The sequence below is a fragment of the Aquarana catesbeiana genome, linkage group LG09 (genome assembly GCF_042186555.1).
Source record: "Aquarana catesbeiana isolate 2022-GZ linkage group LG09, ASM4218655v1, whole genome shotgun sequence".
Classification (NCBI taxonomy): domain Eukaryota; kingdom Metazoa; phylum Chordata; class Amphibia; order Anura; family Ranidae; genus Aquarana; species Aquarana catesbeiana.
The window spans coordinates 150,411,915-150,432,037 of record NC_133332.1 but is presented as its reverse complement, the minus strand read 5'-3'; the positions used below and the strand labels follow the sequence as shown (position 1 = coordinate 150,432,037).

Below are 20,123 nucleotides of genomic sequence, written 5' to 3'. Positions count from 1 at the left end.
TTCTGGAGATGCCTGTAGAACTCCGTCTGGGCGATGACTCCACCATCGGACATCCGGCCATTCTTCCCCACGTCCACATACAGGAACCTGGGCAAAGTGGGAGGCCACAGTCTGCCATTCCTGTGGCATGGAAGGAAACTGTGGAGTCAAACAACAACAAAAAATTTGTCATTTTGCACATAAACAGGGAAAGCAGATTAGACACAAACATTCTTGGCCAACATCAAGATAACATTTATTTGAGGGAGTTTTTAAAGACCAAAGTATAAGGTACACCTATCAGATTCCCCCTCCCCCACCCCCTCTCATGGGCCATTTCTAACATTATAGGGGGGGGGACTCTTGGACAGGTAACCCTCTCCACTTCATTGAGAGATGAATGCCTAAATAATGGGTATTACTTTGGCCAGCCCCTCCTTAGTTACACTATTGGCAGCCCACTGGACAGGTAGGAAGTGTCATAATACAAAAATATATATACACATTGTACACATTTGAGCACATTTGGACATTCTGCTATTACCTATCAAGATAATAATAGTATACAAAAACTTTAAACAGTACCATTTGAAAGTATACAGGCAGGCCCTTGCACTACATGCTTTGGGGAATTCATCCATACATCTGAGCACAAAAGAGATGACTATAGTGTGTATGGGTTTGGCAAAGTCAGCAGATAGATGAGTGAGGATAGATAGAGAATTGGTATCAGCTGACTTAGCAGTTGGGGGGAGGGAGGGTTCCAAATGATTTGGGGACCCCCCAAAAAAAGCGTCTGGCACTCTGCCTGAATTTAAAGCACAAATCGCATTTAAAAACATTTTTGGGGGTATTTAGGGTAAAGCACTACTATGGAGCTGATAAAATACATTGTTAAGTGACTACATGAGGTGAATATAGGGCCAGGAGACCATGCTGGGGAGGTAAGTGAAGGCAAATATGTATAATGGACAAAAAAAATAAGTACATAAAAATCCAGCATGCGTGAGGACAAAGGGGACATTCACAGCATATTACAATCATGGTAATTAGGGAATGAGGAAAGAAATACAATATTTTATCAAACATTAAATACCATAAATGTGATATTAAAGGATAAAAATCTTACCTTAATATACTCCTTCTGCAGGACCTGTATGATGGCAGAACAGGTCTCTGGGATAATGATCCCCAGAGCCTGGGGGGAGATGCCTGTCAAGAACTTCAAGTCCTGCAGACTTCTCCCCGTTGCCAAGTACCGCAACGTGGTGACTAGCCTCTGCTCTGGAGTGATGGCTTGCCTCATGCAAGTATCCTGCCTGCTGATATAGGGGGTCAGCAAAGCCAACAAACAGTGAAATACGGGGTCCGTCATCCGGAAAAAGTTCCTGAAATCATCAGGATTATTCTCACAGATCTCACGGAGCAAAGGCGTATGACAGAACTGGTCACGCTGAAGCAACCAATTCTTGGTCCATGAACTCCTCCCCACCCTGTTCATGGACTGGACTTGTGTCAAGGTCAGGACCCCAACACCAAGCCCCCGCACAGCACGAACTCTACGAGGAGTACGTATACACAACATGGCTAGAAAACGGTCCGCTGCTCAGAACGAAGTAATAGAACGCACTGAAGAACAGCAAGGCCTGTGAAGAGCGACCTGAAAAACAGTAACGAACGAACAAGAACACAATGATAAATCAATGGTACTCACTGCACGCACTGAAGAGCAGATACAAACCCACAAGCACAAACTGAACAGCAGAAAACGATCTGAAAACCATGAGTCTGAAAAAGCGTGAATCATCTCTCACCAAACTTTTAAAAGGAGCCCAAAGGGTGCCGCACTTGGTTCTGAACTGGCCTTTTCTAGTCTCGTCGTAGGTGGTGTATGTCACCGCGTTCTTGGCGATTGGAAATTCCGACAACTTTGTGCGACCGTGTGTACGCAAAACAAGTTTGAGCCAACATCCGTCGGAAAAAATCCATGGATTTTGTTGTTGGAATGTCCGATCAATGTCCGATCATGTGTACGGGGCATTAGAGTTTCATCAGTTGAATGAAATACTGTTAATAATGAATCAATCATATAAACTATGCATGTATCATAAAACAATGTAAACATGTCTTGTGGTATGAGTGTTTAACATGTTTTCCCCTTCGTAATGCTTTGTGACCAGAGTTTTTTTTTTTGAAGCTTTGATCCCCAAACCTAGCAGCATTAATATGCATCTGTCAACTTAATAACAAACCCCTTCACATGCGCTCACTTTTCCCTGTTGCAGTCGTCCTGAGCTCAGTGATGCTGCAGCAGAAGATGACAGTGGACCACACATGTGGGGGTTTGAGAGCTGGGAGTGTCCTAGCAATGTCATATCAACAAGGCAAGATAGGGTGATACCAGCTCTGGATGTTTTTCAGTCAGGCTTCATGAGGTACCTACATGGCCTGCACCTATAACAACGGCATTATCCAACTTTGGTCAAAGCTGCAGTTTGTTTTTATCTACAGGTGACCTTACCTGTACAGGTAGTTTTTTGGGTGAAGTTGAACTAACCCTTTAAAGCAAATATTTAGCTTTTTCCTGCATGGGAACTACATAGGCTTGCTTTAGGGAATTAAAATGTTGCATGCACTATGTTTTTTGTGTTCGAATTTGAAGCTTAAACTTTATTCTAGTTTAGTACATTTATTGTTATGCTCTTTTCCTGCAGCGCCTTATCCGTCAAAGCTACTTTGCTTCTGTTTCATACCTGGACAGTCTGGTTGGAAAGTTGCTGAATACAGTGGAAAATCTTGGGTTGTCCAATGACACCATCATTGTGTTTGCCTCTGATCATGGTACCTATGAGCAGATATATGGCGCCTCTTTTTGATTTCTCATTGATATGTAACTTATTTGTAATGCTTTTTATACTCTCAGGGTGGTCCTTAGGAGAACATGGTGAATGGGCAAAGTATAGCAATTTTGATGTGGCTACTCGAGTTCCACTGATGATTTATGTCCCGGGTATAACTCGCAGAGGCCAACCGCAGCAGAACATCTTTACATACATTGATCCTCTGAGTCATGAACTAGAGAGAAGCATTCCAGGTAATATAATAATCCTTATACATTTTTTTTTGCCTTGTGATCTGCTTAAAGTGTATGTCATGGCAAAATTTGGGGGCGGGGGGGGGGGGAGGAGGGGTGCAGTACATCTCTTCAATACATACACATTTACTCATGTTTTATCTCTTGAAAGATACTGAAAATACAGATAAATAATCTTCTGTATGAGTTGACAAGACAGTGCCTCTGCTGTGCTGAAATCCTACCAGCATCGTTATTCCTGTCTACTGGACTGCAGAACTCTGCCTATCCTTTCTGTCTTAGCTGAACATGCAGCTTATTTTCCAGCAAAACAATGCTTCTGCCTTGACTTCTAAGAGCCTGACCACACACTCTCTGTCAGGAAAGGGCTCTTGTAGTTCTAGGGGCATGTCTAAATCAATAGGAACTAATCACCCAGCAGGTGTCCTTGCAAAAAATTACCAAGCTGGTGATGTAACAGGAAATAAGAAAAGTTGTATTTACTTAACTTGAGAATTGATGGTAAATTTGGATAATGCCTGGAAATACACAGTAATGGTGGGGACAGAATGTTGGCCAGTGATGGACACAGAATGGCGGACAGTGATGGTGGGGACAGAATGGCAAACAGTGATGGTGGGGACAGAATGGCAGACAATGATGGTGGGAACAGAATGGCGGACAGTGATGGTGGCTACAGAATGGCGGACAGTGATGGTGGGGACAGAGTGGCGGACAGTGTTGGTGGAGACAAAATGGCAGACAGTGTTGGTGGGGACAGAATGGCAGACAGAGATGGTGGGGACAGAATGATGACACAGTGATGACGCAGGATGTGATGTCAGTCTGTGCATAACAGACCCGCATGAAAGCTGAGGTAAACTGATGTCTCTGTATGTGAAATCTGCACAATTTTCCCATCTGTTTTCATGCAGGTATGGTGTGAAAGAGGCCTAAAACAAACAAATCTTTAGTGAAAATAAAATCACCTTTGTGCCATCACCTTTAACACAAGAAAATCACCAGACCACCATGACCACCTATTTAATATGTATCATGTAGCGCTTTTCTCCTTTACGGGAGGGGAACCCTGGACCAGCCACTCTTTTATCCTCCAAAAGGACCAATTCTGCCAATTAAGATGTTAACTAAAAAGGAAAAAGAGCTTACATTGTGTAAAATCCTCACTTTATTGTGAATTGACAATTAAAATCCTACAAGCGCTCACCCTACAGTAAAATGCACCAATGGTTTCAGCATGCAAACACGCAAACCATCGGCTTCACCGCTGCTACCAATCTGCAGCACTAGCCTAAGGTATAAATGCCATTGCCAGAAGGTTTGCTGTGTCTTCCACCACAGTCTCAAGAGCATGGAGGAGATTCCAGGAGACGGACAGTTGCTCTAGGAATGCTGGACAGGGCCGTAGCAGCTCCTTAACCCATCAGCAGAATCAGTATCTGCTCATTTGTGCAAGGAGGAACAGGATGAGCACTGCCAGAGTGCTACAAAATCACCTCCAGCAGGCCACTGGTGTGAATGTCTCCGACCAAAGAAACAGACTTCATGAGGGTGGCCTGAGGGCCCGATGTTCATTAGTGGGCCTTGTACTCACTGCCTGAACACCAGAATTGGCAGGTCCGCCACTGGTGCCCTGTGCTTTTCAGAGATGAGAGGAGGTTCACGCTGGGCACATGTGACAGATGTAAAAGGGTCTGTAGAAGCCGTGGAGAATGTTATGCTGCCTGTAACATCTTTCAGCATGACTGATTTGGTGGTGGGTCAGTGATGGTCTGGGGAGGCATATCCATGGAGGGACACACAGACCACCACAGGCTAGACAATGGCACCCTAACTGCCATTAGGTATCGAGATGAAATTCTTGGACCCATTGTCAAACCCTGTGCTGGTGCAGTGGATCCTGGGTTCCTCCTGGTGCACAATGCCCGGCCTAATGTGGCAAGAGAGAAAAGAAACACAGGCGCCTCTAGGTTAGAACTGTGAACCTTTTAATGAGATACAGGTGCATTATTCACTTATATGGAGGTTAAGGAAGTAAGGCACCAGTCCATCCACACTTGCATGGCGTTCACTGCAGAGCGGCGTTCTGAACAGCTGATTTTTCTGCCTGTGGGGGTGAAATCTTAGCCAGCAGGATCTCTGGGACCACGGCGATGAAATCAAGGCTTGGATCAGGCCAATGGTGAGGGCTGGAACACGGCGCCGGGTGTGATGATGTCACTGGTGGGTTGCCAACCCACCAGTGATGTCATCACGCCCGGCGCAGCGTTCCAGCTCCTCTCATACACATTCAGGGATCTCTGATCCACGATCCAGTTCGGATCTTGGTCCTCTCCCCCAGGCCAATTTAAACTCACCTGTGACAGACAGCCTTCGTCTCTGCCTGGGAAACACAGAAAATACTGGTCCGTGAGAGCAAAAGGGTCAACTTTAAGCTGTTGGAAGCAAAAAATTAGGTTTATTTTACGTTTTTAATTTCTTTTTGGAGAAGTAAGACATGCCATGTGGATATTCACACATTTAAAGATCCTATTGTGTTCTCTAAACAACCACAGGAAAAACATTTTAATTATGATATAAAATGTGTGCACTATCACATTAAACTAAAAGCATCAAGTAAAATTATGAAATTACAAGAATGAATCAAACCTCTGGACTTCACCTTGTATAATATAAATATCAATAAAAACTAAAAAGACTTATGCTGCGTACACACAACCGGACTTTACGGCATACTTTGCTCGGCGGACTTTTCGATGGACTTTACGACGGACTTTCCTAATGAACGGACTTGCCTACACACGATCAACCAAAGTCCGACGGATTTGTACGTGATGACGTACGACCGGACTAAAACAAGGAAGTTCATAGCCAGTAGCCAATAGCTGCCCTAGCGTCTGTTTTTGTCTGTCGGACTAGCATACAGATGAGCGGACTTTTCCACCGGACTCGAGTCCGTCGGATAGATTTGAAACATGTTTCAAATCTAAGTCCGTCAAACTTTTGAGAAAACAAAGTCCGCTGGAGCCCACACATGATCGAATTGTCCGACGAAATCCGGTACGCCGGACCAAGTATGCCGTAAAGTCCGATCGTGTGTACACGGAATTACTTTAACCTCAATTAAGATAAAACCACAAGAGTAAGCTTTTTCCTTGTTTACCAGAACAGCAAAAAAAAAAAATACTAGTTGTAAGTCTGAAATATAAGGAATACTAGCAGCAATATACAGTATCTCACAAAAGTGAGTAAACACCTCACATTTTTGTAAATATTTTATTATATATTTTCATGTGACAACACTAAAGAAATGACACTTTGCTACAATGTAAAGTAGTGAGTGCACAGCAGTGGTTTTCAACTCCTGTCTTCAGGACCAACTAACAGGCCAGATTTTAAGTATTACCTTGGAGGTATGCAGACTAGAATACTGCAATCACTGAGCAGCAAATGATACCACATGTGATGTATTTCAGTTAACTTGGAAACCTGGCCTGTTAGTGGGTCCTGAGGACAGGGGTTGAGAACCACAGGTGTACAGCCTGTATAACAGTGTAAATTTGCTGTCCCCTCAAAATAACTCAACACACAGCCATCAATGTCTAAACAAAAGCGAGTACATCCCTACTCCCCAGTGTCATGTAGTGTTACAAGGTGTGAATGGGGAGCAAATGTGTTAAATTTGGTGTGATCGCTTTCACTTTCTCATACTGGTCACTGGAAGCTCAACATGGCACCTCATGGCAAAGAACTCTCTGAGGATCTGAAAAAAAGAATTGTTGCTCTACATAAAGATGGCCTAGGCTATAAGAAGATTGCCAAGACCCTGAAACTAAACTGCAGCATGGTGGCCAATACCATACAGCAGTTTAACAGGACATGTTCCACTCAGAACAGGCCTCGCCACGATCGACCAAAGAAGATAAGTGCACGTGCTCAGCGTCATATCCAGAGGTTGTCTTTGGGAAATAGACGTATGAGTGCTGCCAGCATTTCTGCAGAGGTTGAAGGGGTGGGGTCAGTCTGTCAGTGCTCGGACCATATGCCCCACACTGCATAACATTGGTCTGCATGGCTGTCGTCCCAGAAGGAAGCCTTTTCTAAAAATGCTGCACAAGAAAGCCCGCAAACAGTTTGCTATAGACAAGCAGACTAAGGACATGGATTACTGGAACCATGTACTGTGGTCTGATGAGACCAGGATAAATTTATTTGGTTCAGATGGTGTCAAGTGTGTGTGGCGGCAACCAGGTGGGGAGTACAAAGTCAAGTGTGTCTTGCCTACAGTCAAACATGGTAGTGGGAGTGTCATGGTCTGGGGCTGCATGAGTGCTGCCGGCACTAGGGAGCTACAGTTCATTGAGGAAACCATGAATGCCAATTGGGCCGCAGTGCAGTATTCCAGCATGATAACGACCCCAAACACACCTCCAAGATGATCACTGCCTTGCTAAAGAAGCAGAGGGTAAAGGTGATGGACTGGCCAAGCATGTCTCCAGACCTAAACCCTATCGAGCATCTGTGGGGCATCCTCAAACAGAAGGTGGAGGAGCACAAGGTCTCTAACATTCACCAACTCTGTGATGTCGTCATGGAAGAGTGGAAGAGGACTCCAGTGGCAACCTGTGAAGCTCTGGTGAACTCCATGCCCAAGAGGGTTAAGGCAGTGCTGGAAATAATGGTGCCCACACAAAATATTGACACTTTGGGCCCAATTTGGACATTTTCACTTAGGGGGTGTACTCACTTTTGTTGCCAGCGGTTTAGACAATAATGGCTGTGTGTTAAGTTAATTTGAGGGAGCAGCAAATTTACACTGTTATACAAGCTGTACACTCAGTACTTTGCATTGTAGCAAAGTGTAATTTCTTCAGTTGTGTCACATGAAAAGATATAATAAAATATTTACAAAAATGTGGGGGTGTACTCACCTTTGTGAGATACTGTAAATAATTAACAGGTGTTGTATATAGCAAGAATAGAGAGTGAGTAAAAAAAAAAAAAAAAGTATATCTAACGAACGCTGTTGAATGGAGGTCAATTAATGATGGCCCCTTCAGAAGTTTTGCTATTGGGTTATTGTGGCAATAGAGGGACATCAAGGCAGATCTTCAGGGTTTTTTCCAAATAGGAAAGTCTTAATTGAGCCTTTCTCAAATGTTTTACTGTGGAGGAATTGTTGTAAAAATGTTCAAGCCTCGGAGAATCTCTGCTAAAAATGATTACCGTATATACTTGAGTATAATTCGACCCGAGTATAAGTTGAGGCCCCTAATTTACCACAAAATTTGGGAAAAACTTATTGACCCGAGTATAAGACGAGGGTGAGAAATGCAGCAGCAGTGGAAAAAGAGGGTCAACAATGCCCATCTGAAGCTGCATGTGTCCTGTGCAGCCTACCTGTCCTGTGTCCCTGTGTCCTGTACATGTGCAGGTGTCCTGTGTCCCTGTGTCCTGTACATGTGTCCTGTGTCCTGTACATGTGCATGTGTCCTGTGTCCTATACATGTGCATGTGTCCTGTTTCCCTGTGCAGCCTACCTGTGTCCTGTGCAACCTCCGTGTGGCGATCTCCATCCTCCCTGTGGCGATCTCCATCCTCCCATCAGCGTGTGATAATACCAGCCGGAGGCCATTCCACTGTTCAAGAGCCGCACCTCCTCCTGTGATAGGCAGAACACTCAGCGGTCAGCCTATCATGGACATTCTCTCATTCTCATACCACGGACGAGGATGAGAGAATGTCCGTGATAGGCTGTACACTGACTGCTGGGAAATGGAGTGTTCAGCCTATCGCAGACGAGGAGGAGGCGCGGCTTTTGAAAACTGGAATAGCCTCCGAACTGTATTATCACACGCTGGCCGCCGTCTGCCTGCATGACACGCTGATCATGTAGGCAGACGGCGGTGACTCGAGTATAAGTCGAGGGGGGCACTTTCAGCCTAAAATAAATGGCTGAAAATCTCGACTTATACTCGAGTATATACGGTATGTATACTGTACAGCTCACCAAATATTAGCACAATCTATACATTTTAGGAGTTACCTTCCCCCCACTCTGTACAACATTTTCTTTCTCGAACATCACGGGACACAGAGCCACAGTAATTACTGATGGGTTATATAGGTATCACTGGTGATTGGACACTGGCACACCCTATCAGGAAGTTCAACCCCCTATATAATCCCTCCTCCTTGCAGGGATACCTCAGTTTTTACGCCAGTGTCTTAGGTGATGGACGTGTAAAGATGTCCTGTGCTGAGCTCCAAAGGGAACATCCTAAGATCCTATATTGGGGCAAGCCAGGCGAACCGGATCCATTCAAAGTGTCTTTTCATGGCCAAATTGAATGGTACCCGGGCCTCGTGTCCGAAGAAACGAGGTTTTACCCGTAATGCTTCTCTTTTTAGAGAGCTGGACCCCGCAGATCAGAAAATGGCTTTAAACTTCCTAATTTCTGGCGAGGTGCTTTACGGTCCCAGAACTGTTGGATCCCCCTACTGATGACGGCCCCAGTCTCTGACGGTTTTTTCAAACGGAGCCCACCGTGAGAGGTGAAGATTGGGTCTGTGTAAACAGCACCCTGCGGCTGGATAAGGTAAGAGGAGATTCCACAGAATTTTTGAGTTCTAGTGGCTTTTCTCCTTTAAGGTAAATGCATGCTATGCCTATTGTGACCACCGGGGGCTGCCAAGAGCACAAACCTACACATGCTGACTATCTGTCTCAGGTGTTGTAATCGCTGTTTATGTCCCAGCGTCTCAAGCAGGCTGCAAACAGGTAAGGTGGAAAGGGGGGATTTCTAATGTTTGAATGTTCCCCCCCCAGGCTAGAGAGGGGCCACAGGGGTCTAGAAAGTGGTTATACCACCCGGGCTCTGCGGCCTAATGGCCACCATCTCTCAAGATAGCCGTTCAGGCAGAACTTGTTACCAGCCTCCCTCCCTCCCCCCCCCCCCATCCCCAGCCTTTCTCCGGAAGCATGACAGGAGAGTCGGCAGCGCGGGAAGCGCTCGTTTTTTTCAAAACTCGAGGGGGGGGGCGGTAGAGGAGGGGGCGGGACGTCAGCACAGAGTGCTTAGACTCCCACTCAGGCCAGCTGCAGGCTATTAAAGGCACTCTGTACAGGTGCACTCAGCCTTCTGAGAGACACAGAGCTGACGGTCGCATGTAAGGTGGGACACAGGCATTCTCCTAGGCAGCATTTACTGAAGTAACACCAGACTGAGCATTGGGTAGCAAGGCTTTTAGCCAGACTACATCGCTCAGCGGGCAGTGTTCATTTGTATACCTCACACCTTGTTGCTTTGCACTATGGGTAGAAGAGGTTCAAGCACCCCAGGAACCAGAGACACTAGGGGATCTCGTTCAGGTTCTGAGGGCCCCCTGTCGGCAGCATCCTCCCCCCCTAAAGATGGGCCAGGGATGGCTAGCCAGGGAGAGCCATCGGGGTCAGGGGCTACACCTGCTTCTGGCACTTCAGCCCCTGTATATATTACACAAGAGGTTTTTTCCTCAACCATTAATGGTCTAGAGGAAAGATTAATGGCCGTGATTACGTCTTCACTCAGTGGAAGAAAACGCACTAGGCTTTCCTCTGTTCCCCAAGACCCTCAGACAGAGGAGCTCTGGGATAAAGGAGATGAATCCCTTTCAGAGGATCGGGATGGGATGGATGATTCCTCTTCGGAGGATTCAGGTGGAGAGGGACCCTCTGCGACTTCCCAAGAGGAGAAAGTCTTAGTGCAGATCCTCACTGGATTGGTCCGCTCCACATTTAAGTTGCCCATACCTGAAACTGCTAAAGAATCCTCTTCTGCTTTGGGGTCACTGAAACCTTTCCAAGCAGCACATGCTTTTCCTGTTCATACTTTACTTGAAAAGCTTATTTATTCTGAGTGGGATCACCCAGACAAACGTTTTTTTCCGCCGAGAAAGTTTTCAACACTTTATCCGATGGAAGAAAAGTTTATTAAAATGTGGGGAATACCGGCTATTGATGCCGCCATTTCCTCCGTAAATAATAGCCTGACTTGTCCTGTAGACAATGCTCAGATGCTCAGGGATCCTGTAGATAAAAGGATGGAATCCCTATTGAAGGATGTTTTCTCCTTAGCAGGATCAGTGGCCCAACCTGCAGTAGCAGCGATTGGAGTCTGTCAATACTTAAGAGACCATGTTAAGCAGGTCATCAAAGTATTACCTGAACAGCAGGCCCAGGGGTTTGCTAACCTTCCAGCAGCCTTATGCTTTGTGGTTGACGCCATTAGAGATTCTATCGTGCAAACCTCCCGTCTTTCACTGGGGTTGGTGCATATACGTAGAATCCTATGGTTGAAAAATTGGTCAGCCGAAGCACCATGTAAGAAGCTACTGGCTGGGTTTCCATTTCGTGGTGCAAGGTTGTTTGGAGAGGACTTGGATAACTATATCAAGAGAATCTCTTGTGGGAAAAGCACTCTCTTACCTGTCAAGAAGAAGAGTAAGCGTCCCTCTTTCAAACGGACTCTTTCCCCAGCGCCGGGGGGCTTCAGCCTCCAGGCAGTCTCGACGGCCGCCTCCATCAGGGTCCAGAGACAAGAGTCAACCCCAGGGACAAAAGAAGTCCTGGGGAAAGAAGCCTACTAGGCAAAACACTAAGACCTCTGCATGAGGGGGCGCCCCCGCTCACTCGAGTGGGGGGAAGACTACGACAGTTCTCAGAGCTCTGGCAGGAGGACTTCCAGGACAGATGGGTAATCTCCACGGTAACCTTAGGGTACAAGCTGGAGTTTCAGGAATTCCCCTCTCCTCGGTTCCTCAGATCAAATGTTCCCAGAGACCCAGAGAAGAAGCAGTCGCTCCTTCTAGCGTTAGAGCGACTTTTGTCGCAGGAGGTCATTATGATAGTTCCCGCAAAGGACCAGGGATTGGGCTTCTATTCCAACCTTTTTACGGTCCAAAAGCCAAATGGGGATGTCAGGCCCATTCTGGACTTAAGGGATCTGAACCGATTCCTAAGGATTCAATCCTTCCGCATGGAATCAATTCGAACAGTAGTTCCCACCCTGCAGGGAGGAGAATTTCTGGCATCAATAGACATCAGAGATGCATATCTGCATGTGCCCATTTTTCCTGCTCATCAGAAGTTTCTGCGCTTCGAGGTAGGAGGGCGCCATTTCCAGTTTGTGGCTCTGCCTTTCGGGATAGCCACTGCACCTCGAGTGTTCACAAAGATCTTGGCTCCTCCTCTGGCCAGATTAAGGGCTCAGGGTATAGCTGTCATAGCATACCTAGACGACCTGCTCTTGATAGACCGGTCGGTAGCCTCTTTGAAGGGAAACTTGAGGACCACGGTCAGGTATCTAGAACACCTGGGTTGGATCCTCAACTTAGAAAAGTCTTTCCTAAAACCAGTAAGAAGACTGGAGTATTTAGGTCTGATTATAGATACAAGCCAGGAGAAAATATTTCTACCCCAGGCAAAGATCGCTGCTTTAAGAGAGCTGATTCTGACAGTAAGGACCAAGAAGGGTCCCTCAGTCCGCCTTTGTATGAGGCTACTAGGGAAGATGGTGTCTTCATTCGAAGCAGTTCCCTATGCTCAGTTTCACTCAAGAATGCTGCAACACAGTATTCTGTCGACCTGGAACAAGAAGGTTCAGGCATTAGACTTTCCGATGCACCTGTCGCATGCGGTGCGTCAGAGCCTCAATTGGTGGCTCATACCCGAAAACCTGCAGAAGGGGAAATCCTTTCTACCGGTTACCTGGACGGTGGTAACAACAGATGCCAGTCTGTCAGGTTGGGGAGCAGTTCTGGAACAGGCTGCGGTCCAAGGGGTATGGTCCAAGACAGAGAGGACCTTACCCATTAACATTCTGGAGATCCGGGCGATACATCTAGCTCTAAAAGCCTGGACTATCAGGCTACAGGGTTGTCCGGTCAGGATCCAGTCCGACAATGCCTCAGCAGTGGCTTATGTCAATCATCAGGGAGGCACCCGGAGCCGAGCTGCTCAAAAAGAGGTGAACCAGATCTTAGTCTGGGCAGAGATGCATGTGCCATGCATATCGGCAGTTTTCATCCCGGGAATAGAAAATTGGCAAGCGGACTATCTAAGTCGCCAGCAGTTACTTCCAGGGGAATGGACTCTGCATCCCGACATCTTTTGGGCCATATGCCAAAGATGGGGGGTTCCAGATGTAGATCTCTTTGCATCCCGATTCAACAAAAAGATAGACAGATTTGTGGCAAGGACAAAAGATCCTCTTGCATGCGGGACGGATGCGTTGGTGATTCCGTGGCATCGGTTCTCACTGATTTACGCATTCCCGCCTATTCTGCTACTACCACGACTTCTTCGCAGGATCAGGCAGGAAAGGAAGTCGGTACTTCTGGTGGCCCCCGCTTGGCCCAGGAGGACTTGGTATGCAGAAATAGTAAGGATGACGGTGGGTTCCCCGTGGACCCTACCGGTACGCCCAGACCTGTTATCTCAAGGTCCAGTGTTCCATCCTGCCTTACAAACGCTAAATTTGACGGTTTGGCTATTGAGACCCACGTTCTGAAGAGTCGTGGGCTCACAGGTCCTGTCATATCTACCTTGATTAATGCAAGGAAGCCAGCTTCCAGGATGATTTATCATAGAGTCTGGAAGGCTTATATAACCTGGTGTGAATCCAGAGGTTGGCATCCCAGGAAATATGTCATAGGTAGAATCCTTGATTTTCTACAGATGGGATTAGAGATGAAGCTGGCCTTGAGTACCATCAAGGGCCAGGTTTCTGCTTTATCAGTATTATTTCAGCGGCCACTTGCTTCGCATTCTTTGGTCCGAAACTTTATGCAGGGGGTGATGCGTCTTAATCCTCCGGTTAAATCGCCCCTAAACCCCTGGGACTTGAATTTGGTCCTGGCTGTGTTACAGAAACAGCCTTTTGAACCAATAAGTCAGATTCCTTTGGTCTTGTTGACAAGGAAATTAATTTTTCTGGTGGCCATCTCTTCTGCTAGAAGAGTATCAGAATTAGCAGCTCTTTCCTGTAAGGAGCCTTATTTGATTATACACAAGGATAGAGTGGTACTACGCCCTCATCCTAGTTTTTTACCGAAGGTGGTTTCTGATTTTCATTTAAACCAAGACATTGTTCTACCTTCCTTTTTTCCAGATCCCTGTTCTCCGGAAGAGAGATCTCTACATTCGTTGGATGTAGTAAGAGCAGTTAAGGCCTATCTAGGGGCAACTACTCAGATCCGCAAGACGGATGTTTTGTTCGTGCTGCCAGAGGGTCCCAATAGAGGACAGGCAGCGTCAAAAGCTACCATTTCTAAATGGATTCGACAGTTGATCATTCAAGCTTACGGTTTGAAACAGAAGATTCCTCCGTTTCAGATCAGGGCACATTCCACAAGGGCTATTGGTGCTTCTTGGGCAGTGCATCACCGGGCCTCTATGGCTCAAATCTGCAAGGCCGCAACCTGGTCTTCAGTTCATACATTCACCAGATTCTATCAGGTGGATGTGAGAAGGCATGAGGATATCGCCTTTGGGCGTAGTGTGCTGCAGGCAGCGGTACAGGGTCCTCAGGTCTGATTGCACCCTACTTGGTCGTGGTTCCCCCCCCTCAGGTAGCATTGCTCTGGGACATCCCATCAGTAATTACTGTGGCTCTGTGTCCCGTGATGTTCGAGAAAGAAAATAGGATTTTTTAAAACAGCTTACCTGTAAAATCCTTTTCTTTCGAAGGACATCACGGGACACAGAGGTCCCGCCCCTCTTCTAATACACTATATTGCTTGGCTACAAAACTGAGGTATCCCTGCAAGGGGGAGGGATTATATAGGGGGTTGAACTTCCTGATAGGGTGTGCCAGTGTCCAATCACCAGTGATACCTATATAACCCATCAGTAATTACTGTGGCTCTGTGTCCCGTGATGTCCTTCGAAAGAAAAGGATTTTACAGGTAAGCTGTTTTAAAAAATCCTATTTTTTGTAATTTTGAAAATACATGAATAAAGAAAACAAAAGTAACCCAGTCTGTAAAAATTGTGCTGTTTCTTATAGCGAAAGTAAACCCACAGTTTCATCAACCGTTACATTGTGTTGGGAATGTAACTGTCACAATGGTTGTGCTGTGAACCAAACTGTCAAACCATCCAATGGCTGGTGTCATAACTGATCACATGTACAGCATCATGGCAGTTGAAGATTAAACAGAGACCAAGTTGGCAGCTTCCTTGGCTGAAAACGATAGGAGGGTTTACTTCCACTTTAGTACTAGTGGTTGACATAGAAATGCCCTCTTAGGTTGCTGGAAAGTGGAAGGTTGTCAGCTTGCATTGGTGAGTAGTGTAGATGGGAAATCAAGATGCCTTGCTCACTGCTTAAGGAACCCGTAGCGACTTCAAGAGGAGCCCTAGGGTCCCATAGAACCCTGGATGAGAAAACTGGCTTAGTCAGACACCAGTTCAACTATAAGTATGTTTTAGGCTCTGTAAGGACCAAAACACTTGCAGGATGGATAAAGAAGGAAAATTGGGACTTTGAATGAGGCTATTGACATTGTGGAGGTAAAAGGACATACAGTCAGGTCCATAACTATTGGGACATCGACACAATTCTAATCTTTTTGGCTCTATACACCACCACAATGTATTTGAAATTAAACGAACAAGACATGCTTTAACTGCAGACTTTCAGCTTTAATTTGAGGGTATTTACATCCAAATCAGGTGAACAGTATGGGAATTAAAACAGTTTGTATATGTGCCTCCCACTTTTTAAGGGACCAAAAGTAATGGGACAGATTAACAATCATCCATCAAACTTTCACTTTTTAATACTTGGTTGCAAATCCTTTGCAGTCAATTACAGCCTGAAGTCTGGAACGCATAGACATCATCAGACGCTGGGTTTCATCCTTGGTGATGCTCTGCCAGGCCTCTAATGCAACTGTCTTCAGTTCCTGCTTGTTCTTGGGGCATTTTCCCTTCAGTTTTGTCTTCAGCAAGTGAAATGCATGCTCAAAGGCCATTGCATAACATTCCACTTCTTTCCCTTAAAAAACTCTTTGGTTGCTTTCACAGTATGCTTCAGGTCATTGTCCATCTGCACTGTGAAGCTCCGTCCAATGAGTTCTGAAGCATTTTGCTGAATATGAGCAGATAATATTGCCCGAAACACTTCAGAATTCATCCTGCTGCTTTTGTCAGCAGTCACATCATCAATAAATACAAGAGAACCAGTTCCATTGGCAGCCATACATGCCCACGCCATGACACTACCACCACCATGCTTCACTGATGAGGTGGTATGCTTTGGATCATGAGCAGTTCTTTTCCTTCTCCATACTCTTCTCTTCCCATCACTCTGGTACAAGTTGATCTTGGTCTCATCTGTCCATAGGATGTTGTTCCAGAACTGTGAAGGCTTTTTTAGATGTTGTTTGGCAAACTCTAATCTGGCCTTCCTGTTTTTGAGGCTCAACAATGGTTTACATTTTGTGGTGAACCCTCTGTATTCACTCTGGTGAAGTCTTCTCTTGATTGTTGACTTTGACATACATACACCTACCTCCTGGAGAGTGTTCTTGATCTGGCCAACTGTTGTGAAAGGTGTTTTCTTCACCAGGGAAAGAATGCTTTGATCATCCACCACAGTTGTTTTCTGTTGTCTTCCCGGGTCTTTTGGTGTTGCTGAGCTCACCAGTGCGTTCTTTCTTTTTAAGGATGTTCCAAACAGTTGATTTGGCCACACCTAATGTTTTTGCTATCTCTCTGATGGGTTTGTTTTTTCAGCCTAATGATGGCTTGCTTCACTGATAGTGACAGCTCTTTGGATCTCATATTGAGAGTTGAAAGCAACAGATTCCAAATGCAAAAAGCACACTTGAAATGAACTCTGGACCTTTTATCTGCTCCTTGTAAATGGGATAATGAGGGAATAACACACACCTGGCCATGGAACAGCTGAGCAGCCAATTGTCCCATTACATTTGGTCCCTTAAAAAGTGGAAGGCACACATACAAACCGTTGTAATTCCTACACCTTTCACCTGATTTGGATGTAAATACCCTCAAATTAAAGCTGAAAGTCTGCAGTTAAAGCATGTCTTGTTCGTTTCATTTCAAATCTATTGTGGTGGTGTATAGAGCCAAAAAGATTAGAATTGTGTCACTGTCCCAATATTTATGGACCTGACTATATTTATTGAACATGGGAAGATGTAGAGAATACATATCAATAATAGAAGACACATAAAAAAAGGCATAAAAAATATAATTTCACACACACATATGTGCACATGTAACATGGACTTCAAGGATACATATATGTATATCAACTTGGCACCACATGGTGGTCTTGAATTAATGATTGGTACATTCTATAAATTCATATATACATGTCATCTAGGCAGCACATTGCAAAGGAGATAGGACTGATATAAAAGCAGTACAAACATGATTCATTTGTAGATGATCTGGATTGATTGTCTAGTACAGGCATATGTCAGCATCCTAAATGGCCGACGCATTTCATGTGTGAACACTCATCAGGGGCGGATGCTCAAGAATATCGAGTAAGAATAATAAAATATAATTAATCTAGTTATAACTGATCATAACAGGGAAAGGAAAATTAGCCCGCCCTGAATACTTACATAGAGTCAATGCGATGAGATGTAGTAACTATGGGGCCAGGGCCAGAAGGTTGTCTGTCCCGGGAGCTGAGGTAATCTGGAGCCGCGTGTCAGCAGGGCGCAAACACAGACCCCCCAGAACACAGATTGCCAATGTTCATATTGAAACACAATGATGGACAGGTGGTGACTGCCAAAGAGTCTAAGATAAATGGATGCAATATCAGTGAGTTACATAATGTTAATAAGATACAGTGGAGATAATAAGTACCCAATTAAGGTAGTGAGGATAATCAGAATCTGTGCACATAGGATAAAGGTATAACCACAACCAAATTAACATAGACTATAGTGTAGAAAGAATTATAGAAAGACATCGAGGACAGTCCTGAATCACCAAGAACAGTTAGAGGGAGGAAGTGGCTAACTGGCAAAGCAATATGTGGAGTGACATTGTAAATAGCTTACATGTGTGCCAGAAAAGAGATGGAGAGATGAAGAGAAAACATGCAGATTCTATGACAGCAGTATCGCCAGTTAAAATTGACCCCAGGAAATTTGTAACTATTGACAAGACACATTTTTTATTTAACCAGGTGGGTAACGCATGTATTACTGATAAATAGCAATTCAGTTCCTTTATCACTTCTCTATGCCCAGCCACATTGCTGAACAGTAAATCAGTATTGTCACTTCTGTTCAATGAGCAGATAGCTAACCTCAGAAGCCGTAGGGCTCCATTCACACCTAGGCGAATCGCAGGTGGAATCGCCACAATTCCAAAACGCTCCAAAACGCAGGACATGTTTGTGATGTGATTACTTCTTAATGGCACCTCATTTGTGGTGTGATTTTGTCGCAATAAATCGTGCTTTAATCGCAAAGGGTAAAGCTTTTCGCTCAAAAAGGAGCAGGAGCTCCTTTTGGGTGACAGCGCTGCGTGTTGCTATTTGTAGTGATTGCAGCGCGATTTATCGTAGCTAAATCGCACCGTGATTGGGGTGCCATTAAGAAGTAAAGGCATCACAAAACGCGCCCCACGTTTTGCCGCAATTTGGAATCGCAGGTAGAATCGTGACAATTCCACCCGCAATTTCGCCCGTGATTCAAATCGCCTAGGTGTGTATGGAGCCTAAAGCTGACCAAGAAGCTGTAATGGTAAATCAGGAATTAACAAGGATCTTACTGACTATCAGAGGTATGTAAATCACAAAAATGGCTTCCCAATATTACAACTACTATTATTTTTCGCAGGTAAAACAGTAAACCTATAGTAATTCAACCACATATTTAGCTATTCACTTATATTTCCAAATCAGTTATAACACTCCCCAATACTGAAATGTGCTTATTGAAAATAAATTAAGTTTTATATTTGTATTTATTTATTTATTTTTATAGAAAATGTCAAGGAGGATCCTGTAGAGTTAGTTTCACTCTTTTCAACCATTGCTGATCTTGCTCAGCTTTCTCCACTATCAGAGTGTCCAGTTCCTTCATTCCACATAGAAATTTGCACTGAAGGACAAAGTTTGTCTCCATACTTCATCACTTCACAGGACAGAAGAGGAAATGATGAAACAGTTGCTTACAGCTCCTATCCCAGACCCTCGGATACTCCTCAGTGGGATTCAGACTTGCCTAATCTTAAAGACATTACAGTTATGGGATATTCCATGAGAACACCTGACTATAGATTTACTGCATGGGTTGGATATAATCCAACTACATTTGAAGCCAATTTTACAGACATTCATGCACAGGAGTTCTATTTTGTTGAAACAGATCCTAATCAAGACAATAACTTATTTAACAGTTCCATTCAGTCTAATCTGCTTACAAAACTTTTCGAAAACCTGAAAATTAGACGTTCATTCAACTGAATGTGTCTATTTAAAATCTGTAAAATACATTTTTCTGCAATTTCTGTAAAATACAATTTTTGATTATTTATTTCCATTTTCATATTTGTATTTTTAATAAAGTACTGTTACACAATCAAAAAGCATGTTGTGATATTTTACTCATCAGAAGTACACAAACTTCTAGCAGGTCCCATTTGCCTCACTTAAAGTGGATATAAACCCTTACATATACCCAGTGTAGTGTACAGTCTCAGATGATACACATGGGTGAAACAAATCTCCCTACATAAGTGCTAGTACCCCTAACACCCATGCACGCACCATACGCCTCCCTTAATGGTATAGTGTCTGAGCGGATGGATATCTGATCTGATCAGATCTATATTAGCGTCCCCAACAGTTTAGGGTTCCCAAAAAGGTAGTGTTAGCGGGCTCAGCCCAGATACCTGCTAGCACCTGCATTTAGTCCCTCCGCCCAGCCCACCCCACCCAAGTGCAGTATCAATCGATCACTGTCACTTACAAAACACAATACACATAACTGCAGCGTTCGCAGAGTCAGG

The 20,123-nt window shown here is 44.7% G+C and overlaps 1 protein-coding gene across 2 annotated transcripts in view; it reads left to right on the top strand.

The window, feature by feature from the left end:
- The window catches only part of IDS (iduronate 2-sulfatase), a 73,785-nt gene extending 54,085 nt beyond the window's left edge, over positions 1-19,700 (top strand). For both annotated transcript variants that reach the window (XM_073599270.1, XM_073599269.1), the window contains exons 7-9: positions 2,694-2,820; positions 2,903-3,073; positions 19,097-19,700. In XM_073599270.1, coding sequence (XP_073455371.1) covers positions 2,694-2,820; positions 2,903-3,073; positions 19,097-19,578 — 780 coding nt within the window. In that variant the 3' untranslated portion in view covers positions 19,579-19,700. The remainder of the gene's footprint in view (positions 1-2,693; positions 2,821-2,902; positions 3,074-19,096) is intronic.
- The last annotated feature ends 423 nt before the right edge of the window (positions 19,701-20,123 follow it).